Source organism: Monodon monoceros, unplaced genomic scaffold, assembly GCF_005190385.1.
Source record: "Monodon monoceros isolate NGI ecotype Baffin Bay Population unplaced genomic scaffold, NGI_Narwhal_1 Super_Scaffold_13, whole genome shotgun sequence".
NCBI classification, from domain to species: domain Eukaryota; kingdom Metazoa; phylum Chordata; class Mammalia; order Artiodactyla; family Monodontidae; genus Monodon; species Monodon monoceros.
Window position 1 is genome coordinate 83,997,660 of NW_021703769.1, and position 19,277 is coordinate 84,016,936.

At 44.3% G+C, this 19,277-nt stretch overlaps 1 protein-coding gene across 1 annotated transcript in view; it reads left to right on the plus strand.

Moving 5' to 3' along the window:
- Positions 1-226: 226 nt before the first annotated feature.
- GNA12 (G protein subunit alpha 12) overlaps positions 227-19,277 on the plus strand; it is a 112,338-nt gene continuing 93,287 nt past the window's right edge. Inside the window, exon 1 of the mRNA XM_029220324.1 lies at positions 227-609. Coding sequence (XP_029076157.1) covers positions 298-609 — 312 coding nt within the window. The 5' untranslated portion in view covers positions 227-297. The remainder of the gene's footprint in view (positions 610-19,277) is intronic.

The following is a 19,277-nucleotide window of genomic DNA, read 5'->3' on the forward strand; positions in this document are numbered from 1 at the left end:
GGCGCCCAATGAGAAGCGCCCCCACCCCAAAGGTCCCTCCTCTTTCGGCGCCGACTCCGCCCCCAGGGCCGGAGAGATGCCCGCCTTTCGGCGTAGCATGGACCAATAGGAGGGCGCGACCGTCCGGACGGACGGCAGCCGGCCCAATCCCTGGGCCTCGGGCTGCGTCGCCCCGCCCCCCCGCCGGGCCGAGCGGCGGGCAAGAGCGGGCCTCGGGGCGGCGGCGGCGGCGGACGCGGCTTGAGGGAGCGGCCGGCTGCCGCCTCGCCCGCCGCGGGGTCCATGGCCTGAGCGGCCATGTCCGGCGTGGTGCGGACCCTCAGCCGCTGCCTGCTGCCGGCCGAGGCCGGCGGGGCCCGCGAGCGCAGGGCGGGCGGCAGCGGGGCCCGCGACGCGGAGCGCGAGGCGCGGCGGCGCAGCCGGGACATCGACGCGGGGCTGGCCCGCGAGCGGCGCGCCGTGCGGCGCCTCGTCAAGATCCTGCTGCTGGGCGCGGGCGAGAGCGGCAAGTCCACCTTCCTCAAGCAGATGCGCATCATCCACGGCCGCGAGTTCGACCAGAAGGCGCTGCTCGAGTTCCGCGACACCATCTTCGACAACATCCTTAAGGTACGCTCTCCCCGCGTCCCCGCCCGCACACCTGCGCCCAGGTGCGCGCAGGTGCGGCCCCGCGGACTCCTGCGCCCCGGCCGGCACCGCGGCCCACGCCTTTGTCTGCCCCTGGTCTGGCCGCAGCGGCCCCGTGCCCCCAGCTTTGGGGGAGCCGGCCAAGGATGCGCACCCTGTCTCCCCGTCGGCCTGGTGGCCTTCGCCTCTGCTCTTCTCGGGGATTTGGGGACTGAGGAAGCGGGAAAGCCGGACACCTTCTGGGGCTTTGGAGGCGCGGGGGTTTTAGCGGTGGGGAGGGCCCCTCCTGGATTCAGGGTGCCGTCCTTGCCCTGCCCTCCCAGTAGGTTCAGAAGAGCGGTGTAGACTGGGGAGGAAACCGGCCGCACGTCTCTCCTTTTAAACTGGTTATTAGGAAAATTTCCAACATATACAGAGTAGAGAAAATAGAAAGAACAGTAAGTACCCAGGCCCCTCTCCACAACTTCAGCAGTAATGGATTCAGCGTCCGTCTTGTTTCACCTGTACCTCTGCCTCTCTGATTTTGAAGCAAACCCCAGACACTGTATAGACTCACTGGAAAGTGTTCGTTTACAGAGCTCACAGATAAGCGTACGGTGGTTATGTTTTTTAAAATGATGCCTTATGAACCCTGAAAATTTAATAACTCCTTAACATGGTAAAGTACCCAGCCCGGTTCAGATTTCCTCCATTGTCACATAACTGTTTTGTTTGCGTTAGGATATAAATCTTTGCGTTGCAATTTTTAACATATCTCTCAGGTGGTGTTTAATCCCCAGGTGCTCCTTCTGTCCTTGCTCCATTTTTATCATTTGCTACTTGTTTGTAGAAAAAAAAGCGTAGAGCTGACCAAGTTTGGGTTCTAGTTTCTGTGTACTGTGTGAACCTGTAGTAGAGGGCCCCAAAGAAAGGAATTCTGGAGAAACCCGATGAGGGGAAAATAGAGCCTCTCCTGTACCTAGAATAGGGTCATTTCCTTTTTTTTTTCTTAGAGTTTCTTACCTCTACCGTTTCCTTTCCCCTTCACCTGCCCTTTCCATGGCCCATTTTGGGGAAACCAAATTACAGGTATGAGGAAAGCTGTCTCAAAACAGAGGTAGAGGGAAGCTTGTCAAACAGAATCCTCTCTGGAGATGAGATTTTGTGGTGCCTGAGGAACTCTAAATTTAGCAAAGGGCTGTATAACCAACCCATGGGCACATGTCTTTCACTTCACCCATGAGGAAGCTCTGGGCCTTGGTGATGAAGTGGCTCCCCGCTGGGACCTGGAACCCTGGGCTCCAGACTTCCAGGCCTGCATCAGGGATCTCGCACCAGTATTCTCACTTGATGTATTTGTTAGTAAAACATTTCGTTTTGATAGAAATAGCTCTTTTAGGATCCTGCCGGGAAGAGAATAATTTGAATGATAAAACACCCGTTTCCTTTTCACCTCTTTCAAAAGCCTCTCTGTGAGTCAGAGCTCTGGCCCAATACTTCATAAACTTTAAAGGCTAGGTGCCCAGTATGATCCAAGGGATTAACTGTGTGTTTAAAATTCCCCTCATCTTCTGGGGTAAAGTTCATTTGATTGTCTTTCTCTGTCACAGAGCTGGATTTTATTTTTGCGGCTTTTCTGGACCTCTTAACCAAGCAGGTTATAAGATTTGGCTGATTGACTCGCAGTTTCTTTCAACTCGGGAGGCAGAGAAAATACTTAGAAACAGAATCTTAAATCTAAATCAGTGTATTAAGTGCATTTTTAGAAAACTCAGTCTTAGCTTTTCCCAATACATACAGACACTAACTTTTACTAACTTCCTTACCAGCAAGAAACAAGATTTGTTAATCAGTATCCTATTTTCCTTGTCAACTTTTTTCTTTTTTAATCATTGTAATTCCATATTAAGCTCACTTTGTCTGTTTTGACCATTTCAATGAGTAGTTAGCAATTCATCTTTCACTGTAAAACCAATAATTACCTCTCCCCTCATTTTTATTTGGACAGATCACTTGGGAAGAGACTTTTTAAATAAATTGCTTTGTAGTGGCTCTAGTAGCAGACATTTGAATAATAACTCTTCAGAATAATATTTGTGTCTACAAATAGGGTTCATGTTAACAGCCTATTTTTAAAGCACTAGCTATGTGCCAGGCCTTTTCATATATGGCCTTTAATGTTCCTAACGCTTCAGATGGTATTGTCGCAGCGTAAGGTCAGTTACCTAATTCGTAGGTGACACAGCTGGGAACCAAACCTGATCTTTTTTTTTTTTTAATTAAACTTTTAATGCTGAGAGAACTGTAGAGTCCCATGCAGTTTTAATAAATAATAGAGAGCTCCTGTGTACCCTTTAACCAGTTCCCCACAACGGTGAGATCCTGTAAAACTAGTACGATATCACAACCAAGATACCGACGTTGAGAAAGTGAAGACACAGAACGTTCCCATCGCAAGTATTCCTCACGTTGCCTTTTATAGCCACTGCCACCCTTCGCCCTCCCCCGACCTGGCAGTGACTGATCTATTTTCCAATTCTATCATTTCGTCATTTCATGAATATGATATAAATGGAGTCTTGCAAGATGTGACCTTTCGGAATTGGCTTTTATCACTCAGCGTGATTCCCTAGAGATACACCCCCGTTACTGTGTGTGTTCACAGGCGGTAGTTCCTGCCTTTTAACTGCTGAGAGTATCCATGGTAAGGATTTACCGCCGTACACCATTTAACCATTCGCCTGTTGAAGGACATCTGGGCTGTTTCCAGTTTCTGCCTATCATGAATAAATCTTCTGTGAACATTTGTGTACATGTTTTTTGTAAGTACATACATTTTCATGTATCTGGGATAAATGCCCAAGAGTGCAGTTGCTCTGCTGTGTAGCAGTTGCATGTTTAGTTTTACAAGAACCTGCCAACCTGTTTCTGAAGTGGCTGTACTATTTTATATTCCCACCAGCAGGGTATGAGTGAGTGAGCCAGTTTCCTTGCATCCTTGCTAGCATTTGGTGTTGTCACTATTTTTTATTTCAGCCATTTCTGATAGGTGCGTAAGTGCTATGTTACTGCCATTTTAATTTGCATTTCCCTGTGGCTAATGATACTTTCCTGTGCTCATTTGCTGTCTGTATATTCTCTTTGATGAAATGTCTCTTCATACTTTTTAGCCGTTTTGTAATTAGGTTCCTTGTTTCTTTATTGTTGAGTTTTGAATGTTCTTTATATATTCTGGGTACCACTCCTTTGTGAAATACGTGTTTTGCAAATATTTTCTCCCAACCCGTAGCTTGTCTTTTCATCCTTTTTAACAGGGTCTTTCGCAGAGCAAAAGTTTTTAATTTTGATGAGGTCCAATTTATCAGTTTTTCCCTTTATGGATCATGCTTTTCGTGTCAAGTCTAAGAACTCTTTACCTAACCCTAGATCCCAAAGATTTTCTCCTATTTTTAAAAAAATTTTATAGGTGTACATTTTACTTTTAAGCCCCTGATCCATTTTGGGTTAATATGTGTATAAGGTGTGAGGTTTAGGTGGGGATTTTTTTGTTTTTTCTCTATGGATGTCCAGTTGTTCCAGGATTATCTGTTGAAAAGACTATCCCTCCTCCTTTGAATTGCTTTTGCATCTTTGTCAAAAATCAAGTGGGCATATTTGTGTGGATCTATTTCTGGGTTTTCCATTCTATTCCACTGATCTATCTCCTCTTCTGCCAATATCACACGATGTTGATTGCTATCGCTATATAGTAGGCTTAATATCAAAGTGATTTCTCCCACTTCATTTTTCAAGATTGTTTTAGCTATTCTAGGGTCTGTGCCTTTCCATTGTAAATTTTAGAATAAGCTTTCTTATGTCTGTATTAAAAAAAAAAACTTGCTGTGATTTTGATAGCATTTGCATTAAACCATAGATCAGTTTGGGGAGAATGACATCTCTCCCCAAGAGATCAAATGACATCTCTCCTATGTTGAGTCGTCCAATTCATGAACATAGTACGTCCTTATTTATTTAGGTTGTCTTTGATTTCTTTCATCAGCATTTTGCACTTATCAACATACAGATCCTGTACATGTTTTGTTACATTTATACTTAAGTATTACATTTTCTTTAGAGCAGTTGTAAGTGATACTGTGCTTTTACTTTGTTTCCACATACTCATTGTTACTGTATAGCAATAGGATTGATTTTTGTGTCAATCATGTGTCCTGTGACCTTGCCAAATACATTTAATGGTTCTAAGAGCTTTCCTATAGATCCTTCGGGATTTTCTATGTAGATCATCATGTTATCTGCAAATAGGGACACTTATTTCTTCTTTCCCTAAAGTTAGGCATGCCTTTATTTCTTTTTCTTGCCTTACTGCAGTGGCTAGAACTTCCAGTATTAAGAGAGGTGAGAATAGTCATATCTTATGTTTCTTTCCTGATGTTGGTGATTTGTGTCTTCTCTTTTTATTTTTCTCAGTCTTTTAGAGGCTTATCACTTTTACTGATTTTTTTTTTTCCCCCTGAAAACTGGCTTTTTATGTCATTGATTTTTCTGTTTTCAGTTTCATTTATTTCTGCTTTTTATTATTTTTTTCCTCCTACTTGCTCTGATTTTATTTTGCTCTTTTTTTTTAATTTCTTGAGGTAGAGACTTAGATTATTTACTTGAGACCTCTCCTCTTTTCTAATGTAAACATTTTAAGTGCTATAAATTTCCCCCTCAGCACTGCTTTAGCTGTAGTCACATATTTTGATATGTGGCATTTTAATTTTTATTCAGTTTCGTATGTATTTTTCTTTCTTTTGAGATAGCTTCTTTGGCCCATAGATTGTTTAGAAGTGTGTTACAGTTTCCAAGAGTCGAGAGATTTTCCTGTTATCTTTCTGTTCCTGATTTCTATGACTCCATTATGGTCAGAGAACATACTTTGTATGACTTCAGTTCTTTTAAATTTTTTGAGGTTTGTTTTACGACTCAGAATATGGTCTATCTTGGTATATGCTCTGTGGGCTTACGTTGGTGACTGTTCCATGGGTACTTGAAAAAAAATGTGTATTCTGTTGTTTGGTGGCGTTTTCTGCATATGTTGATTTGATCGGTTGCTTGATGGTGGTGTTGAGTTCTGTATCCTTGCTGATTTTCTTTTTAGTAGTGCTGAGTGAGGTGTTGAAGTCTCCAACTATAATTGTCCATTTCTCCTTTAGTTCTATTGGGTTTTGCTTCATGTATTTTGAGACTTTGTTGTGTGGTACGTAAACATTTAGGATTATTATGTCCTCCCGATGGGTTGGTCTTTTTGTCATTACGTAATGTCCCTTTTGGTCTCTAGTAATTTTCTTTGCTCTGAAGTCTACTTTATCAGCTATTTTAACATAGCCACTCTTTTTTTTTTTAATGAATGCTTTCATGGTATATGTTTACATCCTTTTGACCTACCCACATTGTTGTTTTGAAATGAGTTTCTTATAGACAGCATATTGTTATATCATATTTTCTTATCTACTCTGCCGATCTGTTAATTTGTATATTCAGATGATTTACGTTTAAGGTAATTATTAACATGTTAGGGCACAAGTCTCCTATTTTATTATTTTATGTTTTTGTTTTTGTTTCATCTGTTTCTATCCTTCCTGCAGGTTATTTAAACATCTTAATTGATTGATATTTTGAGTAGCATATCAATCAAAGCTTTGTATCATTTTCTTGGTAGTTGCTCTGAGCTTACCATATACATACGTAATTTATCCCAGTCTACTGGAAACTGTGTTTTACAACTTTAAGTGAAGTGTGGGAACTTTATTTCCATTTAGATCCCTTTACCCTCCCCACTTTTTAAAAAATATTTATTTATTTATTTTTGGCTGCATTGGGTCTTCGTTGCTGCACGCGGGCTTTCTCTAGTTGTGGCAAGCGGGGCCTACTCTTTGTTGTGCACGGGCTTCTCATTGTGGTGGCTTCTCTTGTTGCAGAGCACGGACTGTAGGCACGAGGGCTTCAGTAGTCGTGGCTCATGGGCTTAGTTGCTCCACAGCATGTGGGATCTTCCCGGACCAGGGCTGGAACCCACATCCCCTGCATTGGCAGGTGGATTCTTAACCACTGCGCCACCAGGGAAATCCTTACCCTCCCCACCTTTAAAATATCAGGGTCTTAAGTATTTCTTATACTTTGAGCACCACATCAGATGGTTTTACTTGAGTCATCAAATAGGATTTAAGAAATGCACGAGAAATAGGAGAATTTGTTATATTTATGCCTGTTTTTACCTATTCTGACTGTGTCCTTTCCTTGCTGAAGTTCTAGCCTTCTCCTGTTACTCTCTCCTTTCTCTTTGGAGAATTTCCCTTAGCCAGTCTTTAAGCATGGATTTGCCTGTAACAAATTCTCTCAGCTTTCCTTGTCCAAGAATGTCTTTATTTCACCTTTAATCTTGAAGGATGTCTTAGCTAGCGATTGGACTCACAGCTGACACTTATTTTCTTTTAGTCCTTGAAAAATGTGCCACCTCCTTCTGACCTCTGGTTTCAGACGAGAAATCAGATCATTCGAATTGCTGTTCCTCTGTAAGCTTGTCATGTCTCTTTGGCTGATTTTAAGATTTTTCCTTTGTCGTTGGTTTCCTGAAGTTTAATTATGATTTGTCTGGACATAGGTTTCTTTCAGCTTATTATATTTGGGGTTTGCTCAGCTTCTTAAATCTGTATATTTATGTCTTTTGCCAAAATTGGGATATTTTCTGCCATTATTTCTTCACATACTTTTTCGGTCCTGCTCTTTTTCTCCCTTCCTTCTGGGACTCTGTCGATAGGCATCTAGCTCTTGTTCCTGACCTCTGGGTCCCTGAGACTCTGTTTCTTGTGGAAACAGAGGGGTTTGTGGGGTTCTAGCTCCGGCTCTCCCTAGGCCTGGCTGACACCAGGGAAGGCGAGGGGGCAGAAGTGGCACTCGGCCCAGTCCCCCCCACCTTCTACCCCTCTGGGACTGGGTGGGTGGAGGCTCAGCTCCCCCTCGCCCAACACTGCCCTGGTTGGGGGTTGGGAACACTTCCTGTGCGTCTAGGTAGGGATGGGCGCTGAGGTTCTTGTGTGGCCCCACTGCCAGCACGACGTGGTGGACCACTTGGAACATGCCTGGTTCTGAGGCACAGGAAGGGGATGTGGAAGGTCAGCTTCCCTTTCAACCCCACTGAAACCTCAGAGGACGATTCTGCAGTTTTTCTGTTGGTTTTTGGCTGGAATAGTGTGGGTGTTGTCAAAAACGTTTTCTGTTGTAAGACCACCCTTTGGCTGGGGAGACAAGCTGCTCTTGGAGCTCTTTCCATCTGCCTTTTGGCTTTTCCAGCTTGGAGGCACTGGCAGCACGTTGTCCTGGGCAGGTAGGGACAGTCAGGACACCTGGGGGACTCGCTGCCACGTCTTTCCTCAAGTCCTGGGTCCCAGGCAGCCTGCCACCTTCTTCCCACCCCCTTTCCTATGCTTGTTTTGTTGTGTTGTTTCTAGAGCCTTTTCACTTGTAATGGGGAGGGCCTGGGAGGAATGGAGCTACTCTGTCTTGGCAGAACCGGACCAGACGTCTTCATCTTCCTGGTCCTTGATTCCAGGTTCAGGGCTCTTCCTTCATGATCACAGTTGTGCCTGAGTTTGAACACATTGTTTCTTTAACTTCATTGCCTCGCTCTACCCCCTTGATGGATTATTTGAATCTACTAGTTGCTTTGACTTCCTGTAAATATTATCCATAAGACTACCTAATCTTTCTTTTTATTTTATTTTATTATTATTATTTTTTTTGTGGTACGCGGGCCTCTCACTGTTGTGGCCTCTCCCGTCGTGGAGCACACGCTCTGGACGCGCAGGCTCAGCGGCCATGGCTCACAGGCCCAGCCGCTCCGCGGCATGTGGGATCTTCCCGGACCGGGGCACGAACCCGTGTCCCCTGCATCGGCAGGCGGACTCTCAACCACTGCGCCACCAGGGAAGCCCTCTTTTTATTGTTATAATCATTTTTTTCTTACCATCTTTATTGGAGTATAATTGCTTTACAATGGTGTGTTAGTTGCTGCTGTATAACAAAGTGAATCAGCTATGTGTATACATGTATCCCCATATCCCCTCCCTCTTGCATCTCCCTCCCACCCTCCCTATCCCACCCCTCTAGGTGGTCACAAAGCACCGAGCTGATCTCCCTGTGCTATGCGGCTGCTTCCCACTAGCTATCTATTTCACATTTGGTAGCTTTTATATGTCCATGCCACTCTCCCACTTCGTCCCAGCTTACCCTTCCCCCTCCCCGTGTCCTCAAGTCCATTCTCTACGCCTGCATCTTTATTCCTGTCCTGCCCCTAGGTTCTTTAGAACCTTTTTTTTTTTTAAGGTTCTATATATATGTGTTAGCATACGGTATTTGTTTTTCTCTCTCTGACTTACTTCACTCTGTATGACAGTCTCTAGGTCCGTCCACCTCACTACAAATAACTCAATTTCGTTTCTTTTTATGGCTAAGTAATATTCCATTGTGTATATATGTGCCACATCTTCTTTATCCATTCATCTGTCGATGGACACTTAGGTTGCTTCCGTATTTTTTTAATCTTAAAGATGCTGGTCTGTCACTTCCCAAGCGGGCTCTCCCAAATGTTCATGTGTTTGGTGCTTCAGAAATTATTTAACAATGCCTCTGGTGCTAGCGAGTGCCTCAGTACATGTGTGGAAGGCTTTAAACCAGCTTGGCTTTATCTCACCGTGCTTTCCACTCCCTCGTCTGTAATTTCAAGAACGATTTTTAATTAACCGATTTTTACATCCAGTTAGAGGTGAGTAAAATGTTAGCTGTGTGAAGGTCCTTTGTTACATGGACTGGAGATCGAATGCAGAATCGCGTGGGTGCATCATATAACCACACAAAGGCAGACTTTCCTTGTATATATACGTATTGATGATTTTAAAACCTTGTGAGTAATTATTAGAATTAGTGGTCTTTTGTTGGCACTGAAACAAAAGAATTCAATTCAACAAAATTTTTGGACCGTATATCCAAGGATTTGTGCTCTGTGCTGGTGGGGAGAGGGATGTTATTTATTTATTTATTGCGGTACGCGGGCCTCTCACTGCCGTGGCCTCTCCTGCTGCAGAGCACAGGCCCAGCGGCCACGGCCCACGGGCGCAGACGCTCCGCGGCACGCGGGATCCTCCTGGACCGGGGCACGAACCCGCGTCCCCTGCATCGGCAGGCGGGCTCTCAACCGCTGCGCCACCAGGGAAGCCCAGAGACGGTTATTTAATGACAAGTCCTGCCCAGTCCCTACCCTGCAGGCACTCTGACTAGCTGGGGAGACAGTTGCTCTTGTAACTATTGTTCAGTCTGAGTGTAACCAGACTCAACGCCAGTGCAGAGGCAGGGAGGTGGCCCAGTGGTGAGTAGGGAAGGTTAACTGGCTGAGGTACCCAGGAAAGCCTGCCAAGGAGGCATGATGTGAGCTGGCCTGCAAGGGAGTCCAGCAGGTGGAGAAGAACTCACAGCTGAGACCATCTCAGTGCCCTACGTTTGTCTATCAGTTAAGACAGAGTTCTAGTAAGTAGAGGTATTAAAGAATGAATGTAGGAGTTAGACAGAACTTTCTAGTGCCAAGGACTTGTAAGGAGACGGCTTGCTAGGCACCTGTGGTCACGATGCTCTGTGGCTGAAAACTGGACCTTCTTCCTATGAAATTTGTGTGCGTGCACACAGTTTCAAGGAGCTCCCTGGACATGCTAAATCCCAAGAGTGGGCCTACATGTGCCCTGTGGACTGCAGTTGAAGATCTTTTGTTGTAGAATACCAAGATTATGTTAGGTTTTAAAAAATCTTTTATTATTATTTTTTTAGAATTGTTTGCTGTATTATATTTACCTTTTTGCTAAGGTGAAGAAGACTTAGAAGAAGCCTCCACTGCTGTCTGGAATTTTGAAGCACTTTGAAACTCCTGACCTGCAGAATCTTTGTTTCTTGGGTTCCGAAGCAGCACTCTGGGCTTGATGCTACAGTGGGTTTGCGTGAGAGAGAAGCACAAATGTGCTTCTGGGGTCTGGAAGAACAGTTGGGTTTTTATTGCTTTTTTGGCAAAGTGCATTTAAGTAAGCAAGTTTACTTTTACATGTGGACACAGATGGTTGGTCCTTTAGTAATGCCAAAAAACAAAAACAACAACATCTTTTTCCATTGGTTAAAAAAAAATCCAGAGACTGCCCTCTGGCCATTGTTGGGGATTCAGAGCACATGGGCAGTTGGTTTTCCCCTCCAGCTTTCAGGTTGACATGTTGATTATTTTAACCAAATCTATTTTTCAGGGAGCAGTATTTGACCTTTAGTCATCTGTCACGTGGGATTTGGGATATAGCTGTGCTTGATGCCAGGTAGTGTTCTGTTGGCAGCTCATAATTATTTTTTGTTGTTACGTAGTTGAGAGTGGGGACGTGGATCTTACCGGTTTTAAATGGAACTGAAGATTTAAACTGAAGTCTTACCTACAGATCTAATGATAGGGTGATCTTCAAACCAAAGAAGCTAATGTCGTGTAATGGACCTAATGCTTAACTTACATTACCTGAAGGGCAGTGCCGTCCCTTAAAGACAGGCTGGTTTACTTCATGTTGTAACTACTGTAGTCTGGAGTTGAACAAAAGCAGTAGAGTCCTCTTTGCATCTTCTGTCCAGTGGGCTGGACAGAGCAGCTGGTTAGCCACAATGCATTGCCCTCTTAGAGTGAACAAGGCACGGAGAATAGCTGCTGACCATGTGATAGTCATCTTTTTGCATGATTCTTTTGTGCGTTAAGATATTTATCTCACATTAGGATAAATGTTCAGGTAGGTCCAGGTATGTGGTTTATGGAACGGAAGGCATAGTTCGCATCCTGCGTTAGTGTGTCGGTTAGAGACGCCGTCGCTTCTGCTTGGTACGGTGAACTGAATCATTTGGAACTTGTGCTCTGGAGGTGCAGCATCCAGAGGACAGAACAGGAACAGTTGTTGCTCTTGAGAGTATTTGCAAGAGGATAGAGGTAGTGGGAGAGCAGCAGGGCCCTTGTTCTGGGTGCCGAGGGGAGGAAACCGCTCCTGATCCTGCTTTGTTAAGGAAGCACAGGCCAAGTATTCAATAGCTGGCACTTCTCTCTGAACCTGGCATCCATTTTGCTGTCTGGTCTACAAGCCACGGCACCGGCCTTGTCGAATGGCCCTGTTAGACTCAGCCGCACACCGGCCTAACGAACACTCACTGGTGTTAGGCAGCGCCCAGGCCTCAGGCAGGCAAGCGACTGTGAACTTGAGCAGAGACTCCAAAGCGAGGGATTGCTCAGCCTCAGAGAACTTGTGTCCTGTGCTAATACTGTCGTCACCTCGGTGGGGTGTTCTGGTGATGTGCGCGGTGTGGGTTCCACCGAGGCCTTGAGTGCCTTCTGGGGCAGCCACGGAGGTTCCCTGCCATATCCAGGGAAGGCCAGGGGAGAGGTTAGGGCCATGGGAAACCTGCACCCATCATTCCGGGCCAAGCCCTTTGTGTTGTGCTGTGTGCACGATGGCGAGTCCTCCTTCCACGGTGCTTCTCTGCCTGGTTGGCTTCAGTGGGGATGGGAAACACAAGGGAGGGCAGGGCAGGAAAGGGGACATCCCTGGTTAAGTCACTGGCAGGACCGGGGAGCCCTAGCCTAGCTGAAGGTTGTATACAACCGAATACAGGTTGTATGATGAGATTCACCTGCTCTAGTGTGACAGTAAATATCCCGGGGCCACATCACTGACTTAGACCGCAGAGAAGCTTGTAGCAAGCTCCACCGTCACTGACAGCACGCCCTGTGATGCAGATTGCATTCGTTTTCAAGGTAAATCTTTGTGCATCTCTGTAAGACAAGATACTCAGTGTTACAAGCAAAAGACTTGACATTTACCGAGAAAGGAAAGGAAGTAATTAAAGTCTCACCTTACTGCTGGTTTCCCTTACAGGTAAAAGGGAACAGCTGCTTCAGAGGTTTGTTTTTGGAATTTTTATAACACCTGTCAGCAGGATTTTTAATCTGTGTTTTCCACTGACACTGAGTTCTCCATCTACAATTGTTGGCACACAGGAGATGACCCCAAAATTATTTATACTTTTTGTGGCCACTTAAAGTGTTGGGATTTTTTTTGTTTTTTGTGGTTTTTTTCAAGGAAATGAAGTTCTATAATTTTAGCTTTAGGCTGGGGAAGGGAAATGTTTTCCCCAGGAGTCTGATGACTCGATTAGGTAGATGGACGTTGAAAGCTCTGTTAGAAGCGAGCAGTGACGTGGAACACAAGGCGGGGGCAGGGGGCGGGGACTCCCTAGATGAGCCGATGAGAGAACACAGTAATGGGACTGTGTTTTTAAACAAACAGGCCAGAACTAGCAGAACAGACTGGTTAAAGCAGATGTCTCATTAAAAGTAATCATCTCAGGAGGCCACGCCAACAGATCCTTACGCGTGTGTTTATGTGTTGGGCACCATCTGCCCAGAACGAGTAGTACCTTTCCTTGGTGTGGGGAGCTTCTGGGTTTGTGTTTAAAGCACCTTCTCTGTTATCTCATTGGACCCGCTCAGTAGGCCCGTTGGGGTTTTTTTTACTCTGACGGGAGGGATTTTCATTTTCCAGATGCAGTTGTATTTTTGCCTCTCTCGCCATCCCTCTGCCCCCTCTGCAGGGGGCAGGGAGGAGTGGGCTCCGGCCGCCCGCCCATAGGGGCCGGTTCTCAGCCCTAAGCTGTAGGCGTGGCCCTGCCTGTGTTGGTCCAGCTGTGCCAGGGAGCAGACCTACTTGGCTGCAAATCGAAAACCAAACTCTCCCATCTGGCTTTTATTAGTAGGAAAGCCAGTATTTTGATCTCCATCTGTCTATCTCTGACTCCTGTTTTGATCTCCACGTTGACTCTAGACTTGGGAGCGGAAGAGGAAGCTGGAGACTCGGGAGTACGAGCTTGCCTGGGGCGCCCACGGGGCTGGAACTCCCTTGTTGACGGATCCGTTTGGCTCTTTTTCTGCCACGAGAGGAAATAGCAAAGTGATCATTATTTTAGGCATAAATGTAGTTGTACCCGAAGGACACCATCACTTTCTATTTCCTCATAGAAAGTAGAAGAAGCTCGCTGTGCTTACTGGCTTATGTGAGATGTTAGCGCCTGCAAGCCTAGGAGTTGCTGGGTTTCTAACCTCCCACTTCTCCCATGTCGGGGAGCTCACCTCACTGAAGGAGCTTCCTTGCCATGGAGATGTTTTGGAGACTCTGACACACTTGGACCCATTTGACACAGTGTTCTGTGGAGCAGCACAAAATGCAGAGCCTCCTTCTACATGAATTAGTTCACCCTCCTTGAGTGAATTAACTTATTCAACAGATTCCCCAGGTACTGGGATATAGCAAAGAACAAGACGGAGAATTCCTCGCTCCTGTGGGTAGAGCTGCCATCAGCCCCGTGCCGTGTCCTTACAGCCCGTGCATCTCTCAGTGGGGTGTTCTGTAACTCCTGAAGGAAGAAAAGGCACAGCCCTGTGGCGAGCTGGAAAGAAGGAATTCACACAGAGGAAGCAGGAGCAAATGCCCTGAGGTAGGAAGGCCAGAAAGAAACTGGAAGGAATGAAAGAAGCTCTGCGGAAATGATGGGTGGGGAGGTGGGAGAGGGAACCCGGGTGAGACCCGGCAGGGCCTTCCAGGCCCAGGTGATCCTAGCGGCAACAGGGGGCGGATTGCAGCGTTTCAAGCAGAGGGTTGCCTTGATCTCCTTTTTCAAAGCTCCGTCTGGGGGAATATGTTAGAGTGAGGCCGGATCAGAGAATCTTCTCCCATTCCCTAGTGGTATAGCTGCATACATAAACAGCCATGTGTGCATTTAAAAAATGATCTTACGTATGAATATAGAAAAATTCAGCAGAAGTAATCAAGGAAGGAAAAAGAACATGATTACACATGTAGTTTACACACATGAACTGTATAAAATTCTGATATTTGACCCTTTTTGACTTACAAAAATGGCAGTATTATATGGTCCAACCTAACATCTTAAAAACACTGCATCCAGGGACAAAAAGAGAGGATTCTAGGACTGTGTTGTGTGTCTCTTAACCTCAGCTCCTCCTCCTGAAAGTAACATCAAGGAAGGAAGGTGAGTCAGCAGAATCCTGAACATTTGTACTGACAGCTTCCAGTTTGGAGAGAAGCAGCCCCGGGGCCTGGAGAGGTCTGCTCCAGCAGAGGGCCGGCTGCAAGGGCCAACCGTGAGCTGCCGCCAGAGCACGGAGCCAAGCCAAGGCTTGGGAGACGGGGAGAGGAGGGCAGGTGGAGGGCTTTGGGTGGGGTTTCGGAAGAGAATCCATAGTTTTCAGCTTTCTTCACCTCCATCCCCTCAGACTTAAATTGAAAGCAACGTACATTGTCAAACTCTAATTCTGATCTGGGATGTCAACTAAGGTAGAAGTGGTATCAGGGAAATTGAAGTCAAAGAATAAAGGTTGGTGGAGAGTTAAGCAAGAGAAAGTTGGAAAGAAATGGCATGGCGCCTCTAGTGTGCAAAAGACAGATGAAGAGCCAAGTCTGGAAAAAAAGGTAAACTGACACAGAAGTAGATTGCCCAAGAGTGCTTTATATTGTATAAGAACAAGAAACATCTAGATGATATAAAACCAGAGCTTAAGGGTATAATAAAACAATAAAATGAGAGAAAAAGGGAAACTGCAGAGTTAGTGATGCACTGAAAACTCGGGCAACACCATTATAGATCTCATAAATAGGTCAGAAACAGGAAGGGCCTGAATGGAAAATTAATCACGACATGGGTGAGGGGGGGTGTCCAGTCTGACTCACTGTTGATCCCCCCGTGTTTGTAGACTTAGGACTTAGAGAGACACGTGCATGTAAACTTATCCCTAAACTTCGGTGTCCAAAGGAGTCCTGCTGTGCCCGCAGAGGGAGATAAATAAAGGTGTTTTTGCTGACTTCACGGTCACTTTGCTCTCCTCTCATCTCTGTCTAAACTGTCCAGGGCAGGGACTGCAAGTGGACTTCTGTGCTTTCAGCCCATCGCTGTGTCACCCCTGTGAGCCCTTTGTACTCCCCTGTGGCAAACGGGCCTTTTAGATATGGGTCTGTCCCCTAAAGAAGGACCTTTTTGAGTAGAGAGAACTTCATTTATTTAGCCACCTGCTAACCTGAGGTCCTCAGCAGCAGGAATATTTTTACCGGTTTCTCTTTCCTGGTGTTTAACCTTGCGCCGACACGTCATGGGAGAAGAGAACTTGGGGCGGCACCTGCAGAGTTTTGTTAAGAACTCTGTCCTTTTCCGTCTCCTCCTCAGCACCACGTAACCGAAGTGACTGATTGTGTGTGTGTGTGTGTGTGTGTGTGTGTGTGGCTTCACAGTTTTCAAACCCTCTCTCACATAATTTTCTGGTTTGTTAACTGTGAAGAAAGGCAAGGCGGGGTCTACGCTGCTGATGAGAAAACGGAGGTGGTCCCCCCTTTGTGACATGTGACTCCACCTGCTGGGGAGTGGGTGACTGGGGACCATGGGGATTTACGTAGCCTCACCTTTTTAAGAAATGGGAGTATTGCTCACACGGTGATAATGTCCCCAGCAAGTTTAATTTCTCCTGTGTTACGACATCAGCGGTAGATTTGGGAACTTTGCTGGCATAGACTAGTGATTGTTACAGGTGAGCCTAACCACAACTGACTCTCATGTAGGATACGGTGCAAAAAGGGAAACACACACACACACTCACACTCACTGTAAAATAGTTCATGTGTTACGATACTGTCATAAAAATATATGTAACCATACCTTAAACACTTACTTTGTTATGCTTCTGATGTATTTGTATTTCTATGAAACACTTATGAATTTGGTTTTTTTTAAAATACACTTTCTACAGTAAATATTATTTTAAAGGCTGCCTTGGTAATAGTAATCTTATCGTATGAGTCCTTGGGAATATAATTGCACAGTCCAGGAGTGATGATTTAATGCTTTCTTTCCTTATGTACTTTACTGCAGTTACCAGGACATTCTCATTTTGAATCGTAGGTGTTCTTAAAAAAAAAAAAAAATTGTGGTTTGAACCTTGCTTTGGAATTTTTGTGATCTTGCATATTTTCAGAATGTGCAAATACTTGCTGAGGACACCAGGGCATCTTCAGCATTTTAGGTGGGAACCTGCGTCTTAATTCTCGTAACTTCAGGGAAAAGAGCTGCCAGGTTGCCTGCGTGCTCCTTCCTCTGTCTAGTACAGATTAAAGCTCTTCTGACAAAGTGAAATGCCCTTTTCTAGTCTTTCACAAATTTTTTTGCTAATAACATTCTTAAAAATAAAAGTATTGGAGAATGTATAAGGAGAATGTTTTAAATGTAGGTGTTTTTGAAGTAGATTAAAAGACTTAAATCTTTTTTTTTTTTTTTTTTTTGGGTTCCGGGGCCCTCCCCTTTTTGTGGCCTCTCCCGTTGCGGAGCACAGGCTCCGGACGCGCGGGCCCAGCCACTCCGCCGCATGTGGGATCTTCCCGGACTGGGGCACGAACCCGCGTCCCCTGCATCGGCAGGCGGACTCTCAACCACTGCGCCACCAGGGAAGCCCCTTAAATCTTTTTTTTTTTTTATTTTATAGAAGGATAGTTTATTTACAATGTTGTGTTAGTTTCTGGTGCACAGCAAAGTGATTCATATATATATATTCTTTTTCATATTTTCTGTTATGGTCTATCACAGGATATTGAATATAGATCCCTGTGCTATACATTAGGAGCCTGTTGTTTTTCCATCCTATATATGAGTTTGCATCTGCTAATCCCAAACTCGAAATCCATCCCTCCCCCATCCCACCCCTCACCTTGGCAGCCACAAGTCTTTTCTCTCTGTCTGTGAGTCTGTTTTTGTTTCGTAGATAAGTTCACTTGTGTCATATTTTAGATTCTATGTATAAGTGATATCACAGGGTTTTTGTCTTTCTCCTTCTGACTTACTTCGCTTGGTATGATAACCTCTAGGTCCATCCATGTAGCTGTAAATGCCATTATTTCATTCTTTTTTATGGCTGAGGAATATTCCATTGTGTATATATACCACATCTTTAAAGACTTAAATCTTGAATTGAACCTTCTAAAACAATTTCGTCCAATGTTTATATAGTTAATTAGGGATATAATAAATATACCTAAATAGTTATTTTCTTTTATGTTGTTTTTATAATTAATACTCAGGCGACTGTTTCCTTGAATGTGACTTTTTTTCCCCCAAATAGTTTTGACATTGATCCTGTCATCTGACCTATCTTATATAAATGACATGATCAAAGAGGAAATCATTTAGTGCTCAATTATAGATAACAGTCACAAATACCTAGTAGAGTGCCTGAAGTTGTTTCCAGGATGAGGAAAAGTTATCCCTGCACAGAGACATTTTTATTTCAGACTGGAACAAGTCAAGAATGCCAACTACTAATCTAATAATTTAGTGATGTGCTGGAGATTCTACTCAGTTAAATAAAAGGAAAAACAGTAGGTGTATCTACTAGGAAGGAAGGAACGAAATTAACAGCATAAGTAGTAAACCCAAAGTATCATCTAAAAGTTATTGGAATCAAAAATAGTTACAGGAGTGGCTGGATACAAAGTAAATGTTTGTGCCTGAACCTGTTTGCCTCTCTGTAATAGAAAAATCTCCCACTCATAACACCAACAAAAAGGATAAAATACCTAGGAATAAGCAAGAAGTGAATAAAATCTGTTTGATGAAAGCCATAAAACTTTGCTGAAGAACATAAAAATCATGGAAAAATTGATTATTTTTTGTGAGTAGGAATTCTTGATATTGTAAAAATGCCAATTTATGAATTGAGCACACCACCAGTCAAATCCCTCTTTATTTTTCTTGGAACTTGACAGAACCATTCTAAGGTTTGTGTGATGAGTAAATGTGTGATAGTAACTAATAAAATTCTGAGAATGCATTGTTTGGGGTAGTTATCATGAGAAATATTAAAGTATTATGGAGCTACCATAATTAAAGTAGGGCAGTACTGGCTCAGGCATGCACAGAGGGTCAGTGAAATAGAATAGAATCCCAGACAGACCCACATGTGTTTGGGACTTAAGAATATCATGAAGAAGGGTTTTCAAAACAGTAGAAAAAGATGGATGATTGAGTAAATTGTGCTGTGAAAATGGCTAACCATTCAGGAAAAAAGTTAGATCTGTTTCTAATGCAATAACAAATTCCATATGGTTTAAAAATAAAAATATTAAAAAGGGGATCTTGAAAAGACAGAATAGAAAGTAGATGAACACTTTTAGGATCTCAGGATAAGGAAAGCCTTTTAAGTTATGACACCAAAGACAGAAATGATCAGGTCAGGGGGTGTATGTTTTTGACTCCATAACTTTTAAAATTCTGTTTGGCCAAAAAGAGCATGAAGTCGAGTGGGGAATAATATTTAAAACATATGGTAAAAAATTGGTGTCCTTAATCCTCTAATGTTCATCCACCCACCAGTAACTTCCAAATTTATATATGTAGCCCTGTCTGTACCCTTGCTCTTTGGATTCCTGTGTACCACATTCTCCTCGATGTCTCCACCTCTGTCCAGTGGGCATCTTGAACTCAACAAACAAAACCAAACTCCTGACCCCTCGTCCCACTCCCCTCTG